Below are 21,206 nucleotides of genomic sequence, written 5' to 3'. Positions count from 1 at the left end.
CAGGTGGACCCCTGTGGCCTCATCCCTCATCACTTCTCCCCCACCAGTCCCATCAGTTTCTCCTCCCCCGGTAGAGTCCCTCATAATCTCTCCTCTAGGGGTTTAGAAATGACGTGGGCCTGCCTTTCTTGAAGACAGACGTGGGAAACAGACATACTGAAACTAGTCCTTTTTTTTTTCTTTTTGTTAACGTAAGTTATTTCAGTAGGGGAGAACCTAAAGGTAAGGTTTGAACTGTCCAGAGAATCAGGGAGTGCAGATGAAATGTGAATCTCAGACCCCGGACTCTAAGAGACAAGGGCTAGACACTTGACACTTATGCCCTGTCCTTGAGCAGGAGCTTATGTTAACACTCATCGACATTAGACGTAGGACCCAAGGAGGGAGATCCAGCAACACCAGCGTGTGGTAGCCCCCTCCGCCCCCCAGGGACCCCAAGCAGTGGGGGCAGAGAAGAGACACCCACCTCTCACCGTGGAAATGCACCATCTTGTCCTTTGCCTTTGGTTTCACCAAGAAGAAACTATAATACTTGTGTAAGTAAAAATTAATTTTTAAAATTATGCGTAAAATATCAGGCGTCTGCTAAGGTTGATGTTCCCAGGAAGTCGTGTCAACCCCATCGTAAGGAAAAAGTAATATTTGTCATTGAAATTTCACTACCAAAAATGGGGCATGCTATTGAAGGATTGCAATATATCCTTTATTGACATGTTAGAAATATCTAGACGGTTCCATTACTTGGATTTGGACGCATCTTTGAGCACGTCGTCAACTTGAGACCAGAGTCTAATGCCACAGAGAACCAGTGCAAGCAACACACAGTAGGTCCGAAGCACCAACACGCACAAAGGAGGAGGGTCGGACACAGCCTGCACTTTGCAGGACACCGTTTACTTGATGAAATTCTAAGAGAATCAAGACAGTGGGTTTAAACAAACAAACAAAAACCAGCTTCGGGGTGCCTAGAAATTAAACTGCAGCTCCAGACTTTTAAACTTCAGACTCCTGTTCTAGAATATATTTTGATAAACATTCCAGAAAGTCTTAACTACAGTTTGCAGCTAACTCCTGTAGTGACACTAGGGTTCTGGAAAGAAAAGCTCATCTCTGATCTAGAAAACATAGTTGAATCTAAAATATGCTTTTAAGAAGCATCCTTGTGAGGTTCATTAACGTGGACAAAAATCACCTATTTCTGCATTGAGCGGGATAAAGTGTTATGGTCGTACTAGTCTGGAACAATCTAATCCAGCTGATGCAACGTCAAACAGGGATGAAGGTACTGTCCTGGAGGCTGTCCACAGAAAGACCAATGGACAGGTCACAAGTGACGGAGGCAGGCATGAGGGCCCTGGAGCACCTGCTGTGGGCATTCGTGGGACCGACAGGTTATTCTGGATGAGTAGCCATCACGTTTCTTGTTCTGCCTGAGCTAATTGCTATGAATGTGCCTCATTCACTACTTAGCATAAATTAGGCTTTCGAATCTTAGCTAAAGGTTTGGAAAAATGCATGTGTGTAGCGTTAGATCTACTAGCAGAGATCTAGTAGATTCCCACAGTTAGATCTACTAGCAGAGGTTAGCTTTAGTGGGCAGCAACAACAGCTGGAGGGTACGTGTGTGTGTTTAATGAGCTGCTGAGATCAACTGTTGTCGGTATGATTCTCTCTAATGCGTTGGAGAGTTGTTTCCTTGCCTGCAATCACGTCCATTTGGTAAGAACCGTTCGTGACTCAGTGGTCCCGAGAAGCATATGGATTTTCCACCCTAAACCAAGTTCGTGAGCCCTAGGTTTTCACTAGCTTATGTGCTTTGCTTCCCTCCCTGCAAAGTACAAAAGGCCACTAGCACTCCCCTATGTGTGCTGGCCAAGAACCCCAAGGGCCCGAGTTATGGATCGATTAGTCATCCTACTAAAGCATAATTCAATTGGCTTCAAGTCAGTGGGAGGGCTGACCCAGCCAGACCCACACCTTCGTGCAGCTTTGTTGGTCTTGACAGATTTCTGCCAGGTACACTGTCATCCTCCTCGAGCAGCGGTGATCAGCCGAGGTGATGTTGCTCCCAGCAGCATGTCTGGAGAAATTTCTGGTTGTCGCAACTAGGAGGAAGATGCTCCTGGCATCTGGTGGGTAGAGGCCAGGGATGTTGCTGAGCCTCCTACCACACACAGGACAGCCCCCCAATAACAAAGACTCATCCACCTAAAATTTCAAAAGTGCCCAGGTTGAGTATGGGCCTGCCCGGGAGGAATGATTAAAAAATAAACATTCGGTTTATTTGTAAGCATCATCAGCACTTTGGTTTGGGATATTCAGATAACCGTCTAGCAGATGTCATTATAGAAATGCTGTAATGTGTAGAGCTGATGTGGCAGAATGTAGTTTACTCTAACAACGTACTTAGGGCTCAGTACTGGGCATGACTGGAGATCTCAAGGAGACACTTGAATTTTTCAGCTGGACTTAATTCCACCTTGTGTGGGGTATTATGTATTATTTGAGACTTGGAAGCTTCAGAGTTCTGAAGATGTGAATCAGAATTAGCTACCTGCTATCCAGTTACTTGTCCGTGTCAGGCTCAGCAGCGGGCACTTCATTCCCCCTCGCCGTTTCAAGGTGGAGCACTGCCAACCCCATTTTGCCAATGCGGGAGTAGAAAGTTGGTGAATGATGAAACAGGGATGCAAACCCGAATCTCCGAGCCTTTACTCATTCCTCTGAGGGACACAACCCCCAGGGGCCACCGAATTCTTCTAACCCTAGAACCAACGTATCTGAGCAACAGGAAAGGTAAAGTAACTGGGAGATAACCGGGAACGTCTTTATCCGAAATGTGCCTACATCACTCCAAATGTGCTAAGTCTCTGCTTCCCTTCTTGGGTGTGTGCAACGTGGCTAGCAAGGGTCGTTCGGGTCATTTCTACAAACCTCCCATCATGTGGATAATTCAGGCAAAGCAGAAACTGGATTTTTCTTGAATTACCTAGACAAGAGTAGCTGAAAGGACAGTCCTGCAACCCTTAACATGTTCAGGCTACAGAATTCAGTGCGGTCCCACAGCTTCCGGCCTGAGAAGCACCCACTTGTGCTCTTTGCCTCTGCCTGTCCCATCATTATTTATCATTCTGGCTTTGGGGGAATCTCGTCAAGTTTTCTTAAGAACAAGCAAGAAACGGGTCGATTCTGGAAATTGTATCACATTCAACTCCAAATTAATTAACAGCCCCTGACTGTTTTTTCACAAGATTTCGGCACAGAGCTAGTGTCAGGGGGGGAGGGAGACAGGCTTCGTCTCTGAGGCGCCCCCAAGTATGGCCCATCAGGATTCGGGGGACACATGGTTACAATAGTTGGGGACCCGCCACACACCCACGGGTACGCGTGAACGCAGGGTGTGGCTGGGGTGGGGCAAGCCCCTGAGCGCACCGTGCTGGACAGCGCTCCACCCGCCAGAGCCTCTCTGATGGGGGAGGTCTGCTTCTCTCCTTCGAACGGAACACAGCTACCAGATGTCAGAGCTCAGGGGGTGGTGTTGAGCTTCTGCACATCCTGACACATGTGAAAGCTTCATCTTCTCTGTAGGCACTTTATAGATTTACTACAAAGGGCGTGCTTTGAATACTGTCTTGGGATCTACGTTCTTATTCGTCTGGTGGAGAAGAGCTGGTGTCAGGGGCCTGGATCGTTGTACTTGCTGTGTTCCCTCCAAACCCCGAAGGCTTCCTTCCATTGGAGAATTTTGTTTTGGTGATTTTGTGTCTAGAACCCAATTATCCTGAGCTCTTTTCAAGTAAAGCTGTACAAACCCAGAGATCATTTCAGCAGGGAAGCTGCACCCCGCTCCATCCCTGCCACCAGGGCCGAGGGACGCACAGGATGCACAGGGTCTGCCCGGCTATGCTGCTCTAGATGGTGGTGCCTCTCGTTAACTACACAGAGTCTGATTTTTTTAAACCCCTCTGAAAGCTTCTAGGTCCTGACTTCTTCAAAGTCCGACAGCTGCATCATCTGCTCCACTTGCATAGAGTGCCTCCTGAGGAGCTTCCTTTTACTTCTCAAGTCAACTCTCTTTGGTGAACTTGGAGCAACGGGAACCATGGATTTTAAGCCACTCGCAAGGGGAGCAGGTTTGCTGCTAGATCTGATGTCAGGGATAGGTGGGTTCACACTTACATTTAAAGGCGGAAGGAAGCCGGGCCTGGTGTGAGAAATTCGGTCCAGCAGCAGAGTTCCAGAACCTCGCCTTTCCAGGAGATGCGGTGGCCTGCGGCGCGCCGAGCTGGGGGACGTGCTGGGCGCAGCGTCCAGGGACTCCCGCGGGCCATGGAAGAGAGCCAGGAGGGAACCGTTGAGCCTCTTCCTGTCCAAGGGCCCTTTGCTTGACTCCAGGGAACCCGAGCTGAGCTGCTCAGCCCCTGCCTGTAACTCTAAATCATGGAGATCACTCTCTAGCCGTTTGAGGGACACTGAATCTTTGAGAGCAGGGGGGCTTGCTGGACTGACACCCACCTTCTCCTGGTCGACAGGGAGAGTTCCCCTTCGGGCCAGACGAGGGTGGGAAGACTGACCCTTCTCATAGGCTGCCTTCCAGGATGCTGGTGCCAGGGAGGCTGCGATCTTCAGAACCTGCTCCGTGACTGTGGGAAAGAGGGTGGGGTCTTTGCCATCAATACTGTTGGTTCTGGAGAGCGGCCCCCTTTTGGGGAAGGACACATCGCTGATGCTCTTGATGACCTCACCGTCCGGGCTGGGGCCATGGGTCTCGTCCTGACGCATGTTAGCAGCCAGCACAGACGGCGCAATCAGGCCCCAGGGTTCAGACTGGAGCCTCTTCAGTTGGGGCAGGCGGGCCCTCTTGAGGTTCCCTACCTTCCTGGTGGGTGACCCAGGCTCATTCAGAGACTTGGCGGTGTTGCAACCACTCAGATGCCCTGTTTGGAGGCTGAAGAGATCATCTTCCCTCTCACTGGGTGGAGAGCCCAGGCCTGGAGCCTTCAGTTCAATCTCTGAAGGAGACATGCACAGTGGTGGTGACCGCCGGTCTTCCACATTGGGGGAAGGAGGGACATTGAGATACTGCTTGGTGGTTTTGGTGCCTGATGAGGATTTATCTGTTGTTATAATAATCACCTCCTTCCCTTTGGCTTTGCAGGCGTCAAGCAGGTGCTTCAGGGCGTCTTTGTCATCTGCGTTGATTGCGTAGACCAGGGCTGAAGCCCCAGTGCGGTCCTCGAGGCTGGGGTCCGCCCCGTTCTCTAGGAGTAGGGACACCACTTCTCCCCCAGCCCTCCTGATGCACGCGTGGATGAGCGCCGTCTTGCCAGACTTGTCCTGGATGTTGGGGTCTGCCCTGTTGTCCAGCAGGTACTTTACCATCTTGGACTTGCTGATGCTCTGCTGGTCCACATGCTTGGTGATGCACGCCACCATGAGAGCTGTCTCCCCTTTGTCATTGCTTTCATTGATATAAGCGCCCCCTTCCAGGAGGAGCCTGGTCAGCCTGAGCCTCCCTAGCCACACCGCCTTTAGGAGTGAGTTTCCATCGGTCCTCAGCTCTGTGTCGTCGTCCATCATGCTGGCCTCGGCACCTCCGAGCCACCGTGGCGATCAGACCTAGCAAGGGAAGAAGAGAGAAGAATGTCGTGTGCTCTGTAGGTGACCTGAGTGGTGAGGCTGGTACACAGCTGGATGCAGTCATATCCCACCTGGTCCCAAGTGATGCCAGGTGATCTGGCTTGTCTGCATCCGTTTCCTCATCTGTGATGTGTGTGTGTCGGGGGGGGTGTGTCAGGGGGATGGCGGCAGTGCCTCATAGAGCCAGGGTGGAGCTCGAACGAGAGCATGTACAGAAAACCCTCACCACAGTAAAGCAGCTGACCCGAGGCTAGTGCGGAGTAAGCAAGACAAACAGCCATCGCTGGGGTCCCTGCCTGATGCTTATCTGGAATGTCGTGTGGGAGACCATGCTTCATGCCTGTGGGCACCACCAGCGTCACACCCCACGAGGAAAGGTGTGCGTCTGCCTTGTTCGCTGCCATAGCCCCAGCACTGAGCAGCGATACACACCTCACGGGTCACCTCGTAAATAATTGCTCGGTGCATCGCTCTGCCAGTGGGAAACACAGCGGAATGGTAATAGAATTATGGACGGTTTTCCTCTTCTTATTTTTGCTGTACTTCCTGAAATAAGCATGCATTACTATTGTAATAGGGGAGAAATCAGGGGGAAAAAAATCATTGTAAAGCAAAATCAATCTCGCTACCCCCTTCCGGGTTGCAGTCTCTACTTTTCCAGCAGATGTCAGAATCCTCTCCGTCCTAGGGACTTCTGGAAGACTAGGGTCTTCCAGAAACGATGCCATACCACATCCTTCCCGTGAACAGGTATGGGGCAGAGGATGGACGGGACCGCACGCCTGCCCACCCCGGAGCCCCCTCAGCTGAGTTCTGCCAAACCCGGCTTTTCTGGTTTGGTTGTCCCCGGGTCCGTCGCTGAGTTCCTGCACCCGGAGCCCCCAGACCCGGTGCTGCTGGGGAGGCCTTCCGCGGATAAGGAGAGGCGGGGGCCCCTCCCTGGCCCACATCTGTGCCGGCACAGCCCCTCCACAGGGACTCCGTCCCTCCAGGTCCCTGCTGAGCAGATGGCCATGGCTCCTCACCTGAGGCACATCATTCCTCCCCTGGCCCCTGTAAACCGTAATCAGTTTACAATCCTCTATTACACTGGAAGTCAAAAGCCTCTCTTGGCTGAAGTTGAGAGATGGACCCATATCCTTTATAAATTCTTAACACATTAATAGGTACTTGCGATTTTCTTGAAAGCCCAAACCACACTTAAGTACGTAAAGAAGAGGTGTCCTTACACACGTGTGCACACGCCTCCAAGAAGCCACTCTCTCCAGAAGAAGAGACTGTGCTTAACCGTCCAGGGTGTCCCTCCGCTTCTCACAAGCCACTGTCCTAAGAGCTACACCTCAGTGCGATCACGTTGCAGTTGTGTTTGTGTTCCCACAGGATTATTTTCTAGAAATGCTACCACCCAGGGACACTGCATGGCAACTGTCTCCCCATCTCTGTGCTTCCTTCTTCAGGCTGCTACTGACGTGTGCGTGCACGTGGGTGTGTGTATGGGGGTGTGTGTGCGAGCGTGAGGTATGGCCTTTCTCTTCTGTTTCCACCATCCCCTCTCCTCTCTGGTCCTACATAAATAAGAGCACTTCATGAAGGTCTGGCGTGTGAGGTGTGTCTGTCCCCACACGCTGGCCATTTGAAGCAGGATTTCCACGTGGTGAATAAGGGAGAGGGAATGAGCAGCGAAAAACGTTGTCTCCTGCTCCATCGAAGGCCCCTCGCCTCCGGCCCAGCTCTCCCCAGCATCACCCACTGCTGCTCCCATCCCCGGCACACGTCTACCTCAAATCAGGCTGCTTCTCAAATGCCCGACTTTTTTGTCCCTTTTAGCACTCTTCATGTTTCTGACGGCAAGGCCCCCTGCTCTTCTTTAATTATTCATCATCCTGCAAACCTCAGCTCAAATCTTACTTCCTTTTTAATCAAGAGGAGAATCACTCAGGATCGAAGCAGCAGGGCGGAGTGAGATTACAACTGACTCATACCCAGGCTATATAAAGAACTCCCACAAATCACTTCCTCCAAAAGAGGATACGCAAATGGCCAATAAGCACATAAAAAGGTGCTCAGCCTCATTAGCGGTCAGAGAAAATCAAATTAAAGCACAGAGGGATACCACTACACATGGTGTCTAATTCAACGTGGCTGAAATTAGACCGGCTGGTCTAATACCAGGGATGGATCAGGGCGCAAAGCAACAGGAACCTGTTGGTGGGGGCACAAACCAGCCCCCTCCGACCCGGTGATTCTGTGCCCGGGCTTATATCTGTGGTAGACGGAAAAGCGTGGCCACAAAGTCCTCCCATCTCAGAGCGCCTGCAAAGAGTTACTGCCCCTCCTCCCGTCAAGACCTGCTTTGACCAAGGAAACAGCCAGAGTAACCGTGTGTGACTTGCGAGGCAAGGCTTCTTGCAGCTTCCGATTTCCTACCTCGGAAAGACATGTGGGCTGTCCTGCCGGCAGGAACACATGGAGCCCCAGCTGACCAGCCCCGCTGACCGCCGCGGTGTGAGCCAGCCGGCCCCCCGCTGGGTACAACTGTGGGAAGGAACCCAGGTGAGGCCGGCGGAGGTTTCCGGAGCCTGGTCCAAGTTGCAGAAACAGGAACGAATAAGTGGTTACTGTTCTAAGCCACTCATTTTGGGATGGTTCGTTCGCATCAATAAATTACCAGTAAATCCGTGTAGCCAAACATGTACAAAAATGTTCCCAGCAGCACTATTCATAAAAAGCAAAAACTAGAAACAGCCCACCAAGAAGAAAATAAAGAAACTGTAGTGTATTCATATGCTGGAATGCTTTACACGATCTTTGCATTCTCTCTCCTTCTCACACTCACACACGGCACACAGACGCTCACCCCCCACACACACACAACACAGAGGCACCCAGACCCACACTCGCTGTCGCACTCACGCACACAATACAACACAAGAAAAACTGGATACTGCCTCTCCCCTGGGCTCCTTAGTACTTTGCAACCTTCTCTGCTGAGCACTGACTCGTTGATCTTCTGGGTCAGCCTCCTCCTCCGCGCGCTGAGCCCCCTGAGCCCCCTGAGCCCCCGAGGCAGGCACGGGGTCTTTTCTCCCTCGTTGGCTGTACCATAATCGGAAGGAGGGTAAAGGAAGAGTCGGAGGAAAGGAGAAAGAGACAGGAATAGGAGAGTGGGAAGGCCACATGAGGGTGGATTGTCGGGTTATGGCTCTGTGTCGCGTGTGGGGCAGATCACATCCCTCCAGACTCCTTGAAGGTCCGGGGTGGGGAGGGAAGGGGGCAGGAAGGGAGGGAAGGGGGCAGGACGGGATGTCTAGGAGATGCTTCTCTCCCTGCACTTGGAACCAGTGGTTCCCTGCTCCCCCGAGCTCAGGCCTTGTCCCGAATCCCAGCTCCTAAGGAGAGAACAGAACGGAGACAAGGCGTTCTGGTTGTCATGCCTATGGATGTGTGCATTCGTGTATGGACACGTATCCACAGACACACGTCCATGGGCAGGACATGCTCTGCATGTAGGGAGGATTTTTCATATTGTCTACAACCATTTATTTCTTCACCGTGCACCTCCCAGCTGACATCCCTGAATGACAAAAATGCAAGAGCTTTGAGTGAGGACAGACTCAGACCCTTAGCTCAGCCTCACACTGGGTGACAAGAGCCTTGCCATCCGCTTTCTGCATCCCCCAGACTGACATGGCCAGGCCGAGCTGCCCATCTCAGGGTGTTGGCCCCCCGCCTGGCTTTCCGGCCTGAGGGACCTGGCAGGTGTGCACCTTTCCCACCGCCGTAGGTCAGGACAGCGCTACAGGTGACAGGTGGCCCGAGCCCCACCCCTGGTTTCAACTGACCAGGAGCAACAGTTTCCCCAAGGAAGCCACTGGGTGCGGAAGTGTGAGCGCATTAACCCTTTGTAGACCGGATGCTGACTAGAGGAGGTGGGGTGGGAGGTAGACGGCAGGCACTCTTCTCCCTTTCTTTCCCCGAGAGCCTCTTGTTGGTGGGTTTCAAGGATTTGGGGGAGATGCAGGAGATGATGTGACCTCCACAAGACTGAGCTTGCTGTCAGGCTGCGGCTGGCTCCATGGCCCCCTTGTATTTGCTCCTCCTCGTTCCCCCCTCCACGTTTCATTCCCTCACTCCTACTCCCCAGGGTGCTATCACTCCATAAAGTGCTGATAAATTGACATGTCTTTATTTATGAAACTTGAATGAATTTATATTACTTATAATAAAGTAAACCGTGGCTGACACACTGGCATTCCCTGACCATTGATTCATTCATTCATTCACCATCAAATATATACTGAGTGTCAATATGCATGCTAGGCATTGAGGATGGAGAAAAGTGGAGAAGTCGGGCATGGAAGGGTCTGGCTGAAGGCTGGAGGTCACTAGGAGCCGCTGAGGGATGAAGAGGGTCAGAAGCACCAGCGTGGGGGAGGTTAAGGAGCATCAAGCTGGAAAGGCATTCTGTAGGCAGAACTGAATAGTGATCCACTGGAGGGTGGGAGTCAACCAAGGTCTAATTTACTTGAATTTGGGAATTTATCTCCTGTTGTGCTTGGCAGAGAATGAATATTAGGAGCAGCTAACGCAGGAAAGATCGGATGCCTTTCATGGTTTCTTAGCTTGTCAGAGGGAAGGAAGCAATCCTGACCGAATGGGGCTGACACATGCCCAGAATTTTGAAACCCCAAGCACTTTGACTGCGCTAGGCACCATGTTTTAAAGTCAGCAACCCCAAAGTGGGGTGTTTTTTTTCCATGTGTTTCTGAAACAGAGTTAACTGAGAAGTGAGCAAAATTTGCCTGGTTCCTTCCCTGTTGTCTGCCCTCTGTGCCCCTCCAACCCACCCTTCTCCCGTTCACTCCTCAGGGCTGTTTTCTGTCTCCCTCAACCCCACCACAATGGGGTGAACACACCTTCTAAAGGCACAGGGACGGGGCGCCTGGGTGGCTCAGTTCGTTAAGTGGCTGATACTGGGGTCCTGGGATCGAGGCCCACATCGGTCTCGCTGCTCGGCGGAGAGCCTGTTTCTCCCTCTCCCTCTGCCTGCCACTCTGCCTACTTGTGCTCTCTCTCTCTCTCTGTCAAATAAATAAATAAAATCTTTAAAAAATAAAAAAAAAATAAAGGCACAGGGACTGGAAGAGAAATGCCAAAAACTAAAACATCACCAACACCGAAAAAATAAAATGATGCTTTCTCTGATGGAGGGGGTGGGTGGGTGGAAATAGATGCCTTTTTTGTCCAGAAACCCTTGGATTCTTTTACTGTCCACAAAATTATAAAAGTCTAAGATTTTTGAAGCTGTGAGGAGCCATCTTGTCCAATCGCTCCCAGTTTAGACATAGGGAATTTAAAGACAGACTGAGTCTTTCATCTTGCTGAATGCAGGCTCTCTCCCTCCTGTGCCTCCCCACGTCTGTAGCCTGAGCAGCGTAGATCAAGGCTGCACAGTAAAGGGCCGAGGGCCAAATGTGGTCCACGGGGCCACCTTGCTTGACTGGCACAGTGTTTTAATTTTTTAAATGTGAATGGTTTTTTTTTAAGATTTTATTTATTTATTTGAGAGAGAGAGAGAATGAGAGAGAGAGAGCATGAGAGGGAAGAGGGTCAGAGGGAGAAGCAGACTCCCTGCTGAGCAGGGAGCCCGATGCGGGACTCGATCCCGGGACTCCAGGATCATGACCTGAGCCAAAGGCAGTCGCTTAACCAACTGAGCCACCCAGGCGCCCTTAAATGTGAATGTTTTAAGACGAATCATTCATTGTTCAGTTTGGCAAAGGCCTTGCCATCCTCTCTAGTCCCACAGCTGGCCTGAGGCCTACACTCAGGCTGCTTACCTAGCCTCTGTAGGTATATGGGTTTATGACACTAGGCATAAAAGTAAAAATACTTGGAATACAAGTCAGGATGCTGTGTTCTCGTTCTTTCCATCACTTCCTAGCTCCTCACCTCTACAGGTTTGTTAGGAGGATCCAACGAGCTAATAGATGGAGAAGCCCTTTTCATAAACTTTAAAGTGGGGTGTGCTTCCGTGGGCCATTACCAATAAGGTAACCAACAATTGCTTCAGTGCAGCTAAAAAAACCATCTGCTTTATCTCTCTTCCTTGAGTCACCTTGGCATCGAGTTTCCAGTTAAACTTCCTTTGTTTGGCACCAAGGTAAATCAGAGGGTTGAGGCACTGCATTTAGTTTCAATACTACTTGTATTTGACCCTAGTGGAAAAATTATGCAAAAGGAAGCGGGCCAACAAACTCCTGCAAACGTCCACAAAGTGTCTCATGTTCCCAAGAGAGGCACTGGACATACACATTACTGTACTTAGTGACCCAGAGAAGTTTCCCGGACTCTGTAATACACATGTTTTGTATTCATCTTACTTCTGGTTATGGCCTTAATCTTGTTTCTTGCCTACTTTCTCCACTTCCCCTTCTCCTTCTTCTTCTTCTTCTTCGGTTGCTGTTGAGGGACATGTTCTACACAGTGTAGTTTCAGCGAGATAAGCATATGGCTGTTCTTATGTTTGTACACGTAAGTTTGCACAAATTATATCTTAATGAATCTCAACTACTTCTGATATGTGTCCAACTGACCTCTTGTGGATCTTTATAAATTGCCTTAAAGTCTTTGTGGAACAAAATAAAATAGAAATCGATGAGCATGTATTCAGTTGATCTATATGAACTTGCTGTTTCCGTAGGTCAAACAGTGGTTTGCAAAATCATTTTCACGTGGTTCCACCTGATATTTACAGCGCTTCTCTAAATGCACTCTAGGTCTGTAATCGTCGCACGATCCAAGCTCCTGTGGATGTACAGTTGTGGCAGGAAGATTACAGAGGCGAGAGTCGGGCGACGTGGATTCTCATCTCAGCCCTGCTACTAGGTAGGTGGCTGTGTAACTACTGGCAAGTATCGTTTGAATAGAAGAACTCCAACTCTGCCTTACAAGACTGCTATAAGGATCAAACGTAGGCCGTATGGGAACACTCTCTACAAAGTCCTGTGAATATCTAAGGAATTATGTTGAATCAAACTCATCCAGGATCGTCCCTCTGAGCCCTGCTCTGGGGTGCCCAGCCCCCACCCCAGTGCCACTGCCATCCATCACCTACCCTCTTCCTCTCAGTCACCTGCTCCCCTCTTTCTGGCCCCCACCTCCCGGCCACAATCTGCAGTTTGCAGAGTTTTTCCACATACATGATCTCTCTGACCATCTTCCCCTGCACTTTTGCAAAGGAAGCATTATTATCCTAATTTTACAGACACAGAGCCTGAAGTTCAGACAGGTTGGGTGATTTTGCCCAAGAGCACAGGTTTGTAAGTGGTACAGCTTTCATTCAAACTCTGCCCCTCTGAACCCAAGTTCAGAGCTTTCAGGAGGGACTTCCACGCACTCAGGCACACTTTCCCCCTGCGGCAACCTGGCGCGGGGTTGACAGGGGCGGTACGTCACGGCCGGCTGTACAGACGTGGACAGGTTACTGAGCCTCTCTTGCTCGGGTTCTCAGATCCACAGAACAGCGATAACAGCACCCAACCTCTCCGCGTGCGTAACAACAGCAGAACGCATGGAGAGCGCTTAGCAGAGGGCCTTGGCACATGTGAGCGCTCAGTAAATGCTAGATTTTGTTGGAGTTTGGGTACGCCTTTCAAAATCTAGGCGGCCACACCGTTCGGCGGTAGCGTTCGCGGAAGCGTGGGGATGTTTTATACTCCGCCTCTTCCTTCCGCAGGCACGGGAAGCAGTTAGAGGCGGATCAGGAGATGAGCGCTTGCGATTCGGGAGTCCCTTCTCCCGGCCCTGGAGGCGGCGACGCGGAGCGGCCAGGGCAGAGAGAGCGGGCGGCGCGCAGGGGCCCCGGCTCGCCTCGCTGCCCGGCGCTGTCCGAGGTGCTGGACGCCGGCGGCGCGCGCTCCAAGGCCGCCGCTGTCCCTGGGCATCTTCCAGAAGGCCGAGCGTGGCGGCGTCAGGGGCAACCCGCGCGGTAAGTGCTTCTCCATCATTGCTCTGAAATGCTCACGTTCAAACTCTTTACAATTTCTCGAACATTTTCAGGATCATAACCTCTCACCACCCGATCCTCACAGGTTTCTGCAAAAATGTAGGCTTTGCTCCCTTTCCAGTCCCTGCAGAAATTCAGACGCCTATCACCCAGCCCCGCTCCGCAACCATTTCCTACAAAAATCCAGGCCCCTACGCATCTCACCCCCACGCGTCAATGCAAAAATGAAAAAATGTAAATCCATCTTCCACACCCTTCTCCCACAATTTCCTGTGATAAAAGCAGACTCTCCTTCCAGCCTCCCACTCCTGCCTTGGCTAAACGCGTGGACTTACTTCTAGGGAGCTCAAGATCCCTCCCACCCGGTGAACCAGGGGAGACCCCTGCGGGTGCGCTTACCTGGTGGGGACGCTCACCAAACAAGGCCACCTGAGCGCAGGCCACCTGTAGGGTCATTATTCCAAAAGCAAAGTCTGGGGGTGCCTGGCACTCCCGCCCTTGGCTTCGGGCTGGTTACCAAAGGGCACTGCCAGGCTGAACCGCGCCGGGGAGTTGGGATTAGCCCTGGCCTCGCCGGTCCCGTTGAGTGACTTGCCCAGAACTTCGTCAAGGTTCACAAATAAAACCTCTGCGTCAGTGCCTTCTGATCACCCCCTTGCTCCTCCAAGTTCAAGTGAGAGCAAGGGAGTTTTTCTTTAAGAGAAAGAAGGAAGCGTGGAAGAAGCTGAGAATTGCGCCCAGTTCTGCCTTGCAGGTCTCGTGCGCAGCCCGGCCCTGCGCTCCGTCCGGGGGCCCCGCCGGCTGGCTAGCGCGCTGCCCGCCCGCGCCCCGAGCGAGTCTCCAGCCGCGATGCCGGCGGGCTGTGTGGGTGTGTGTGCCGGGGAGGAGCGAGCACCGCGGGGGCAGCGGGGGCGGGGAGAGGCGCCCGCCGCCCAGCCCGCACCCCGAGAGCCGCGGTCAGACTGGCCAGACCGCCTCGCTGCCGGAGCCGGGTGGGGACTCCCGGGTTCGGAAGAAGGGCGGGCGCGCTCCGCGACTCCGACGCTGCCCTTGGGGGCCCCGGGGAGGGATTTGAACTCGTGTCGCCTTTCCCCTCCACGTGGCTCTGCCTTCCTCTGGTTTCCTATCATCAAACGCCCTCGGATCCAGAATGTCCGCCCACAGCTTGGGAGGGAGAGGAAGGGAAGGGGGGTACTGTGGCTGTAAGGCTCCGGGGGTGTGGTGGGGTCCTGATTATCTGGTCTCCAACCCAGCTCCTTCCGCACACCTCCTCCTTATTCCCAGGACTTCCCGAGCAGCCACTCTCCAACAGTTCTGTTTCCTTTATAACCGAAGTAATTCATGGTTGCTGCATGCGGGGCAAAGCACGAGGCATTATATTTACAAAGTGAAGCCCCCGCCCCAGCCTCCGGAGACCTTCCACCTCCAGGGAGGTAGCCCTGCATTTACAAACCACAGCTGGTCTAGTGCGCTGGTGCGCTGGTCTAGGTAAACATGCCCACGTGAGTGCCATTTTTCCTACGAAAAAGGTCCTACCTCTTGAGTCGATTTTAATCCTTTACATTTTCCTAGAAAATTGCCCATCTCATTTACAATCTCAAATTCACAGGCACAAAGTTACAATTAGCATTACCTTATAATTTTTCATCTCCTCTAAATCTGTTCTTATATCATACCCTTTTCATCCCTGATTTTGTTGCGTTTCCTCCCTATTATTTTTGGTGTTTATATGTACCCTTAACTTTGTTTTGGTTGAATTATATGATCTATGTAATTTCCATTCTGTGAGCTATTCAATGACCAATTTAAACGCAAAAACCATTTTTCCTCATACTCAATGAAAGAAAAAAATGAGCATCCTGTGTTTTTGCATACAAACATACAAATACACCTTTAAAGTAAACTGCATAGTATTACCCTCTACATCTTTACTAGTATATTGGTTAAGAGCAGAGTCTGAAGTCAGACTGCGTGGATTTATTTTTTTTTTAAGATTTTATTTATTTATTTGAGAAACTGAAAGTGAAAGAGAGCACTAGCAGGGGGAGAGGCAGATGGAGGGGAGAAGCAGACTCCCCGCTGAGCAGGTAGCTGAGTGTGGGGCTCGATCCCAGGACCCTGAGATCACCACCTGAGCTGAAGGCAGACGCTCAACTGTCAGAGCCACCCAGGCATGGATTTAAATCCCAACTAAACCACTTACCAGCCATGGATCTCTGGTGAGTCTCCAAACCGGTCTGTACCTCAGTTTCTACCTCCATAAAATTGAATTAATAATAGTATCTACTGCAGATGTGGTAGCTATATTTATGGTGAGCATAACATAACTATAAACTTGTTGAATCACTATGTCATACACCTGAAACTAAGGGAACAATGGTGTGTCAACGAGGATCTACTTCATGGGACCAGAGAGGAGGGGCAGCTGAGTTAACACATGTACAATGTTTAGTGTGCTGCCTGGTAAGGAGAAAGCACTATGTTTGTCTACCTGATCCATTAACATTCATAGTAAACTGTAAAGGTGTTTCAGGATGCCCGGATTCATTTATTCAAGAAAAACGTATTGAGTTTGGGCGTTGTGACCAGACCTGCATTTTTCTGGTATGCACTAGAGTCAACTGTGAACAAGAAAGACAAGTTCTCTGCTTTCATGCAGGGACCTTCTAAAAATCCTGACTTGTCCCATCTCTTGGGGTATGTTAGTGTATGTATATGAGCCAGTGTTCTGCTGTTCCGTGCCCCCCGTTCCATGCAGGAGAACATGAGGTAAACATTTTGCAACCTCTTCCAAATCTGCCTTCTGGTAGAATCTCCGTCCCTTCCCCAGAGATGCACCCTATATGCCAGACCCACTTGATTAACAATAGCAATAATTTTCAAAAATAACCATCACTGATAGTAGCAATAAACAGCTTTGAATCCTTACTGTTGTCAATACCTTCCACCCAGAGACGTCTAGGAACACACCTGTAGTTGAACAAGTTGGATTTATTACTTGTTGCAGCAAGGGAGAATGCACACCATGGAAAACACTGGGCATCTCAGTAAAAAAGCGTTAGAACATGTTACAGAATTAAGGCTTTCGTTGGGACGTTTGGGAGAGTGTTTGGTCCACTCTTAACAGAGGAGAATCACATCAGATAGTATTCTGACACCACAAAGAAAATTATAAAGTGATCCTTGGTGCCCTGCTTCCCATGCACTCCATTTTTAGAGATGATTGACATATATTAGTTTCAGATGCACAACATAATGATTCAATATTTGTAAGTCTATATTGCAAAATGACTGCCATGATAAGTCTGGTTGTTAATATCCATCATCTTACAGTGCTCGCTTCGGCAGCACATATACTAAAATATTCATCACCTTACAGAGCTACAATTTTTTTTCCTATGACGACAACTTTTAAGATTAGCAACTTTAAAATTACAGTATAGTACCAATTCTTTTTTTTTGTATTTTTCTTTTTTATTGTTATGTTAATCACCATACATCATTAGTTTTTGATGTAGTGTTCCATGATTCATTGTTTGTGCATAACACGCAGTGCTCCACGCAGAACGTGCCCTCTTTAATACCCATCACCAGGCTAACCCATCCCTCCAACCCCTTCCCCTCTAGAAACCTCAGTTTCTTTTTCGGAGTCCATCGTCTCTCATGGTTCGTCTCCCCCTCTGACTTACTCCCCTTCATTCTTCCCCTCCTGCTATCTTCTTCTTCTTTTTTTTTCCTTAACATCTATTGCATTATTTGTTTCAGAAATACCGATCTGTGATTCAACAGTCTTGCACAATTCACAGCGCTCACCATAGCACATACCCTCCCCAATGTCTGTCACCAAGCCACCCCATCCCTCCCACCCACCACTCCAGCAACCCCCAGTTTGTTTCCTGAGGTTAAGAATTCCTCATGTCAGTGAGGTCATATGATACATGTCTTTCTCTGATTGACTTATTTCACTCAGCATAACACCCTCCAGTTCCATCCACGTCATTGCAAATGCAAGATCTCATTCCTTTTTATGGTGCATAATATTCCATTGTGTATATATACCACCTCTTCTTTATCCATTCATCTGTCGATGGACATCTTGGCTCTTTCCACAGTTTGGCTATTGTGGACATTGCTGCTGTAAACATTGGGGTGCACGTACCCCTTCGGATCCCTACATTTGTATCTTTGGGGTAAATACCCAGTACTGCAATTGCTGGATCGTATGGTAGCTCTATTTTCAACTGTTTGAGGAACCTCCATACTGTTTTCCAGAGTAGTTGCACCAGCTTACATTCCCACCAACAGTGTAGGAGGGTTCCCCTTTCTCCGCATCCCCGCCAACATCTGTCGTTTCCTGACTAGTTAATTCTAGCCATTCTGACTGGTGTGAGGTGGTATCTCATTGAGGTTTTGATTTGGATTTCCCTGATGCCGAGCGATGTTGAGCACTTTTTCATGTGTCTGTTGGCCATTTGGATGTCTTCTTTGGAAAAATGTCTGTTCATGTCTTCTGCCCATTTCTTGATTGGATTATTTGTTCTTTCTGTGTTGAGTTTGATAAGTTTTTTATAGATTTTGGATACTAGCCCTTTATCTGATATGTCATTTGCAAATATTTTCTCCCATTCTTTCAGTTGTCTTTTGGTTTGGTGGATTGTTTCTTTTGCTGTGCAAAAGCTTTTTATCTTGATGAAATCCCAATAGTTCATTTCTGCCCTTCCTTCCCTTGCCTTTGGCGATGTTTCTAGGAAGAAGTTGCTGCAGCTGAGGTCGAAGAGGTTGCTGCCTGTGTTCTCCTTTAGGATTTTGATGGACTCCTGTCTCACATTTAGGTCTTTCAACCATTTGGAGTCTATTTTTGTGTGTGGTGTAAGGAAATGGTCCAGTTTCATTCTTCTGCATGTGGCTGTCCAGTTTTCCCAACACCATTTGTTGAAGAGACTGTCTTTTTTCCATTGGACATTCTTTCCTGCTTTGTCAAAGATGAGTTGACCATAGTGTTGAGGGTCCATTTCTGGGCTCTCGATTCTGTTCCATTGATCTGTGTGTCTGTTTTTGTGCCAGTACCATACTGTCTTGATGATGACAGCTTTGTAATAGAGCTGGAAGTCTGGAATTGTGATGCTACCAGCTTTGCTTTTCTTTTTCAATATTCCTCTGGCTATTCGGGGTCTCTTCTGGTTCCATACAAATTTTAGGATTATTTGTTCCATTTCTTTGAAAAAAGTGGATGGTATTTTGATGGAGATTACATTGAATGTGTCGATTGCTCTAGGTAGCATTGACATCTTCACAATGTTGGTTCTTCCAATCCATGAGCATGGAACGTTTTTCCATTTCTTTGTGTCTTCTTTAATTTCTTTCATGAGTATTTTATAGTTTTCTGAGTACAGATCCTTTGCCTCTTTGGTTAAATTTATTCCTAGGTATCTTATGGTTTTGGGTGCAATTGTAAATGGGATCGACTCCTTGATTTGTCTCTCTTCTGTCTTGTTGTTGGTGTATAGGAATGCCACTGATTTCTGTGCATTGATTTTATAGCCTGCTACTTTACTGAATTCCTGTATGAGTTCTAGCAGTTTGGGGGTGGAGTCTTTTGGGTTTTCCACATACGGTATCATATCATCTGCAAAGAGTGAGAGTTTGACTTCTTCTTTGCCGATTTGGATGCCTTTGATTTCTTTTTGTTGTCTGATGGCTGTGGCTAGGACTTCTAATACTACGTTGAATAGCAGTGGTGAGAGTGGACATCCCTGCCGTGTTCCTGACCTTAGGGGAAAAGCTCTCAGCTTTTCCCCATTGAGAATGATATTTGCTGTGGGTTTTTCATAGATGGCTTTTATGATATTGAGGTATGTACCCTCTATCCCTATACTCTGAAGAGTTTTGATCAAGAAAGGATGCTGTACTTTGTCAAATGCTTTTTCTGCATCTATTGAGAGGATCATATGGTTCTTGTTCTTCCTTTTGTTAATGTATTGTATCACGTTGATTGATTTGCGGATGTTGAACCAACCTTGCAGCCCAGGGACAAATCCCACTTGATCATGGTGAACAATCCTTTTAATGGACTGTTGGATCCTATTGGCTAGTATTTTGGTGAGAATTTTTGCATCCATGTTCATCAAGGATATTGGTCTGTAATTCTCCTTTTTGATGGGGTCTTTGTCTGGTTTGGGGATCAAGGTAATGTTGGCCTCATAAAATGAGTTTGGAAGTTTTCCTTCCATTTCTATTTTTTGGAACAGTTTCAGAAAAATCGGTTCTAATAGTTCTAATAATTCTTCTTGAAATGTTTGATAGAATTCCCCAGGGAAGCCATCCCCTGGGCTTTTGTTTCTTGGGAGATTTTTGATGACTGCTTCAATTTCCTTAGTGGTTATAGGTCTGTTCAGGTTTTCTATTTCTTCCTGGTTCAGTTTAGGTAGTTGATACATCTCTAGGAATGCACCCATTTCTTCCAGGTTATCTAATTTGCTGGCATAGAGTTGCTCATAATATGTTCTTATAATTGTTTGTATTTCTTTGGTGTTGGTTGTGATCTCTCCTCTTTCATTCATGATTTTGTTGATTTGGGTCATTTCTCTTTTCTTTTTGATCAGTCTGGCCAGGGGTTCGTCAATCTTGTTAATTCTTTCAAAGAACCAGCTCCTAGTTTCATTGATCTGTTCTACTGTTCTTTTGGTTTCTAGTTCATTGATTTCTGCTCTGATCTTTATGATCTCTTCTCCTGCTGGGTTTAGGCTTTATTTGCTGTTCTTTCTCTAGCTCCTTTAGGTGTAGGGTTAGGTTGTGCATTTGAGACCTTTCTTGTTTCTTGAGAAAGGCTTGTATTGCTATATACTTTCCTCTCAGGACTGCCTTTGCTGTATCCCAAAGATTTTGAACAGTTGTGTTTTCATTTTCATTGGTTTCCATGAATTTTTTTTAATTCTTCTTTAATTTCCTGGTTGACCCATTCATTCTTTCGTAGGATGCTCTTTAGCCTCCATGTATTTGAGTTCTTTCCGACTTTCCTCTTGTGATTGAGTTCTAGTTTCAAAGCACTGTGGTCTGAAAATATTCAGGGAATAATCCCAATCTTTTGGTATCGGTTGAGACCTGATTTGTGACCTAGGATGTGATCAATTCTGGGGAATGTTCCATGGGCACTAGAGAAGAATGTATATTCCATTGCTTTGGGATGGAATGTTCTGAATATGTCTGTGAAGTCCATTTGGTCCAGTGTTTCATTTAAAGTCTTTATTTCCTTGTTGATCTTTTGCTTAGATGATCTGTCCATTTCAGTCAGGGGGGTGTTAAAGTCCCCCACTATTATTGTATTGTTGTCATGTGTTTCTTTGCTTTTGTTATTAATTGCCTTATAAAAGTGGCTGCTCCCATGTTAGGGGCATAGATATTTACAATTGTTAGATCTTCTTGTTGGATAGACCCTTTAAGTAAGATATAGTGTCCTTCTTCATCTCTTATTACAGTCTTTCTTTTAAAATCTAATTTGTCTGATATAAGAATTGCCACCCCAGCTTTCTTTTGGTGTCCATTAGCATGGTAAATGGTT

At 48.4% G+C, this 21,206-nt stretch overlaps 1 protein-coding gene and 1 long non-coding RNA gene across 2 annotated transcripts in view; one reads left to right on the top strand and one right to left on the bottom strand.

Moving 5' to 3' along the window:
* Positions 1 to 606: 606 nt before the first annotated feature.
* Positions 607 to 14,464, bottom strand: ANKRD34C (ankyrin repeat domain 34C). The gene is made up of 2 exons (XM_073882143.1): positions 14,048 to 14,464; positions 607 to 5,619 (listed from the first exon to the last, which is right to left on the bottom strand). The coding sequence occupies exon 2, from the start codon at positions 5,578 to 5,580 to the stop codon at positions 3,976 to 3,978; it is 1,605 nt and encodes a 534-aa protein (XP_073738244.1). The 5' UTR covers positions 5,581 to 5,619; positions 14,048 to 14,464; the 3' UTR covers positions 607 to 3,975.
* The window catches only part of LOC141370791 (uncharacterized), a 37,178-nt gene continuing 29,209 nt past the window's right edge, over positions 13,238 to 21,206 (top strand). Inside the window, exon 1 of the long non-coding RNA XR_012375135.1 lies at positions 13,238 to 13,630. This is a non-coding gene — a long non-coding RNA (uncharacterized lncRNA). The remainder of the gene's footprint in view (positions 13,631 to 21,206) is intronic.

Source organism: Callorhinus ursinus, unplaced genomic scaffold, assembly GCF_003265705.2.
Source record: "Callorhinus ursinus isolate GAN/ISIS: 27379988/994484 unplaced genomic scaffold, GSC_fseal_2.0 scaffold45, whole genome shotgun sequence".
Classification (NCBI taxonomy): domain Eukaryota; kingdom Metazoa; phylum Chordata; class Mammalia; order Carnivora; family Otariidae; genus Callorhinus; species Callorhinus ursinus.
Note: the sequence above shows the minus strand (reverse complement) of the source record. Positions and strands in the feature narration are given on the sequence as shown.

Excerpts from the sequence above, each read along its gene's own strand:
- ANKRD34C (XM_073882143.1), bottom strand. The coding sequence starts at position 5,580 with ATGATGGACGACGACACAGAGCTGAGGACCGATGGAAACTCACTCCTA.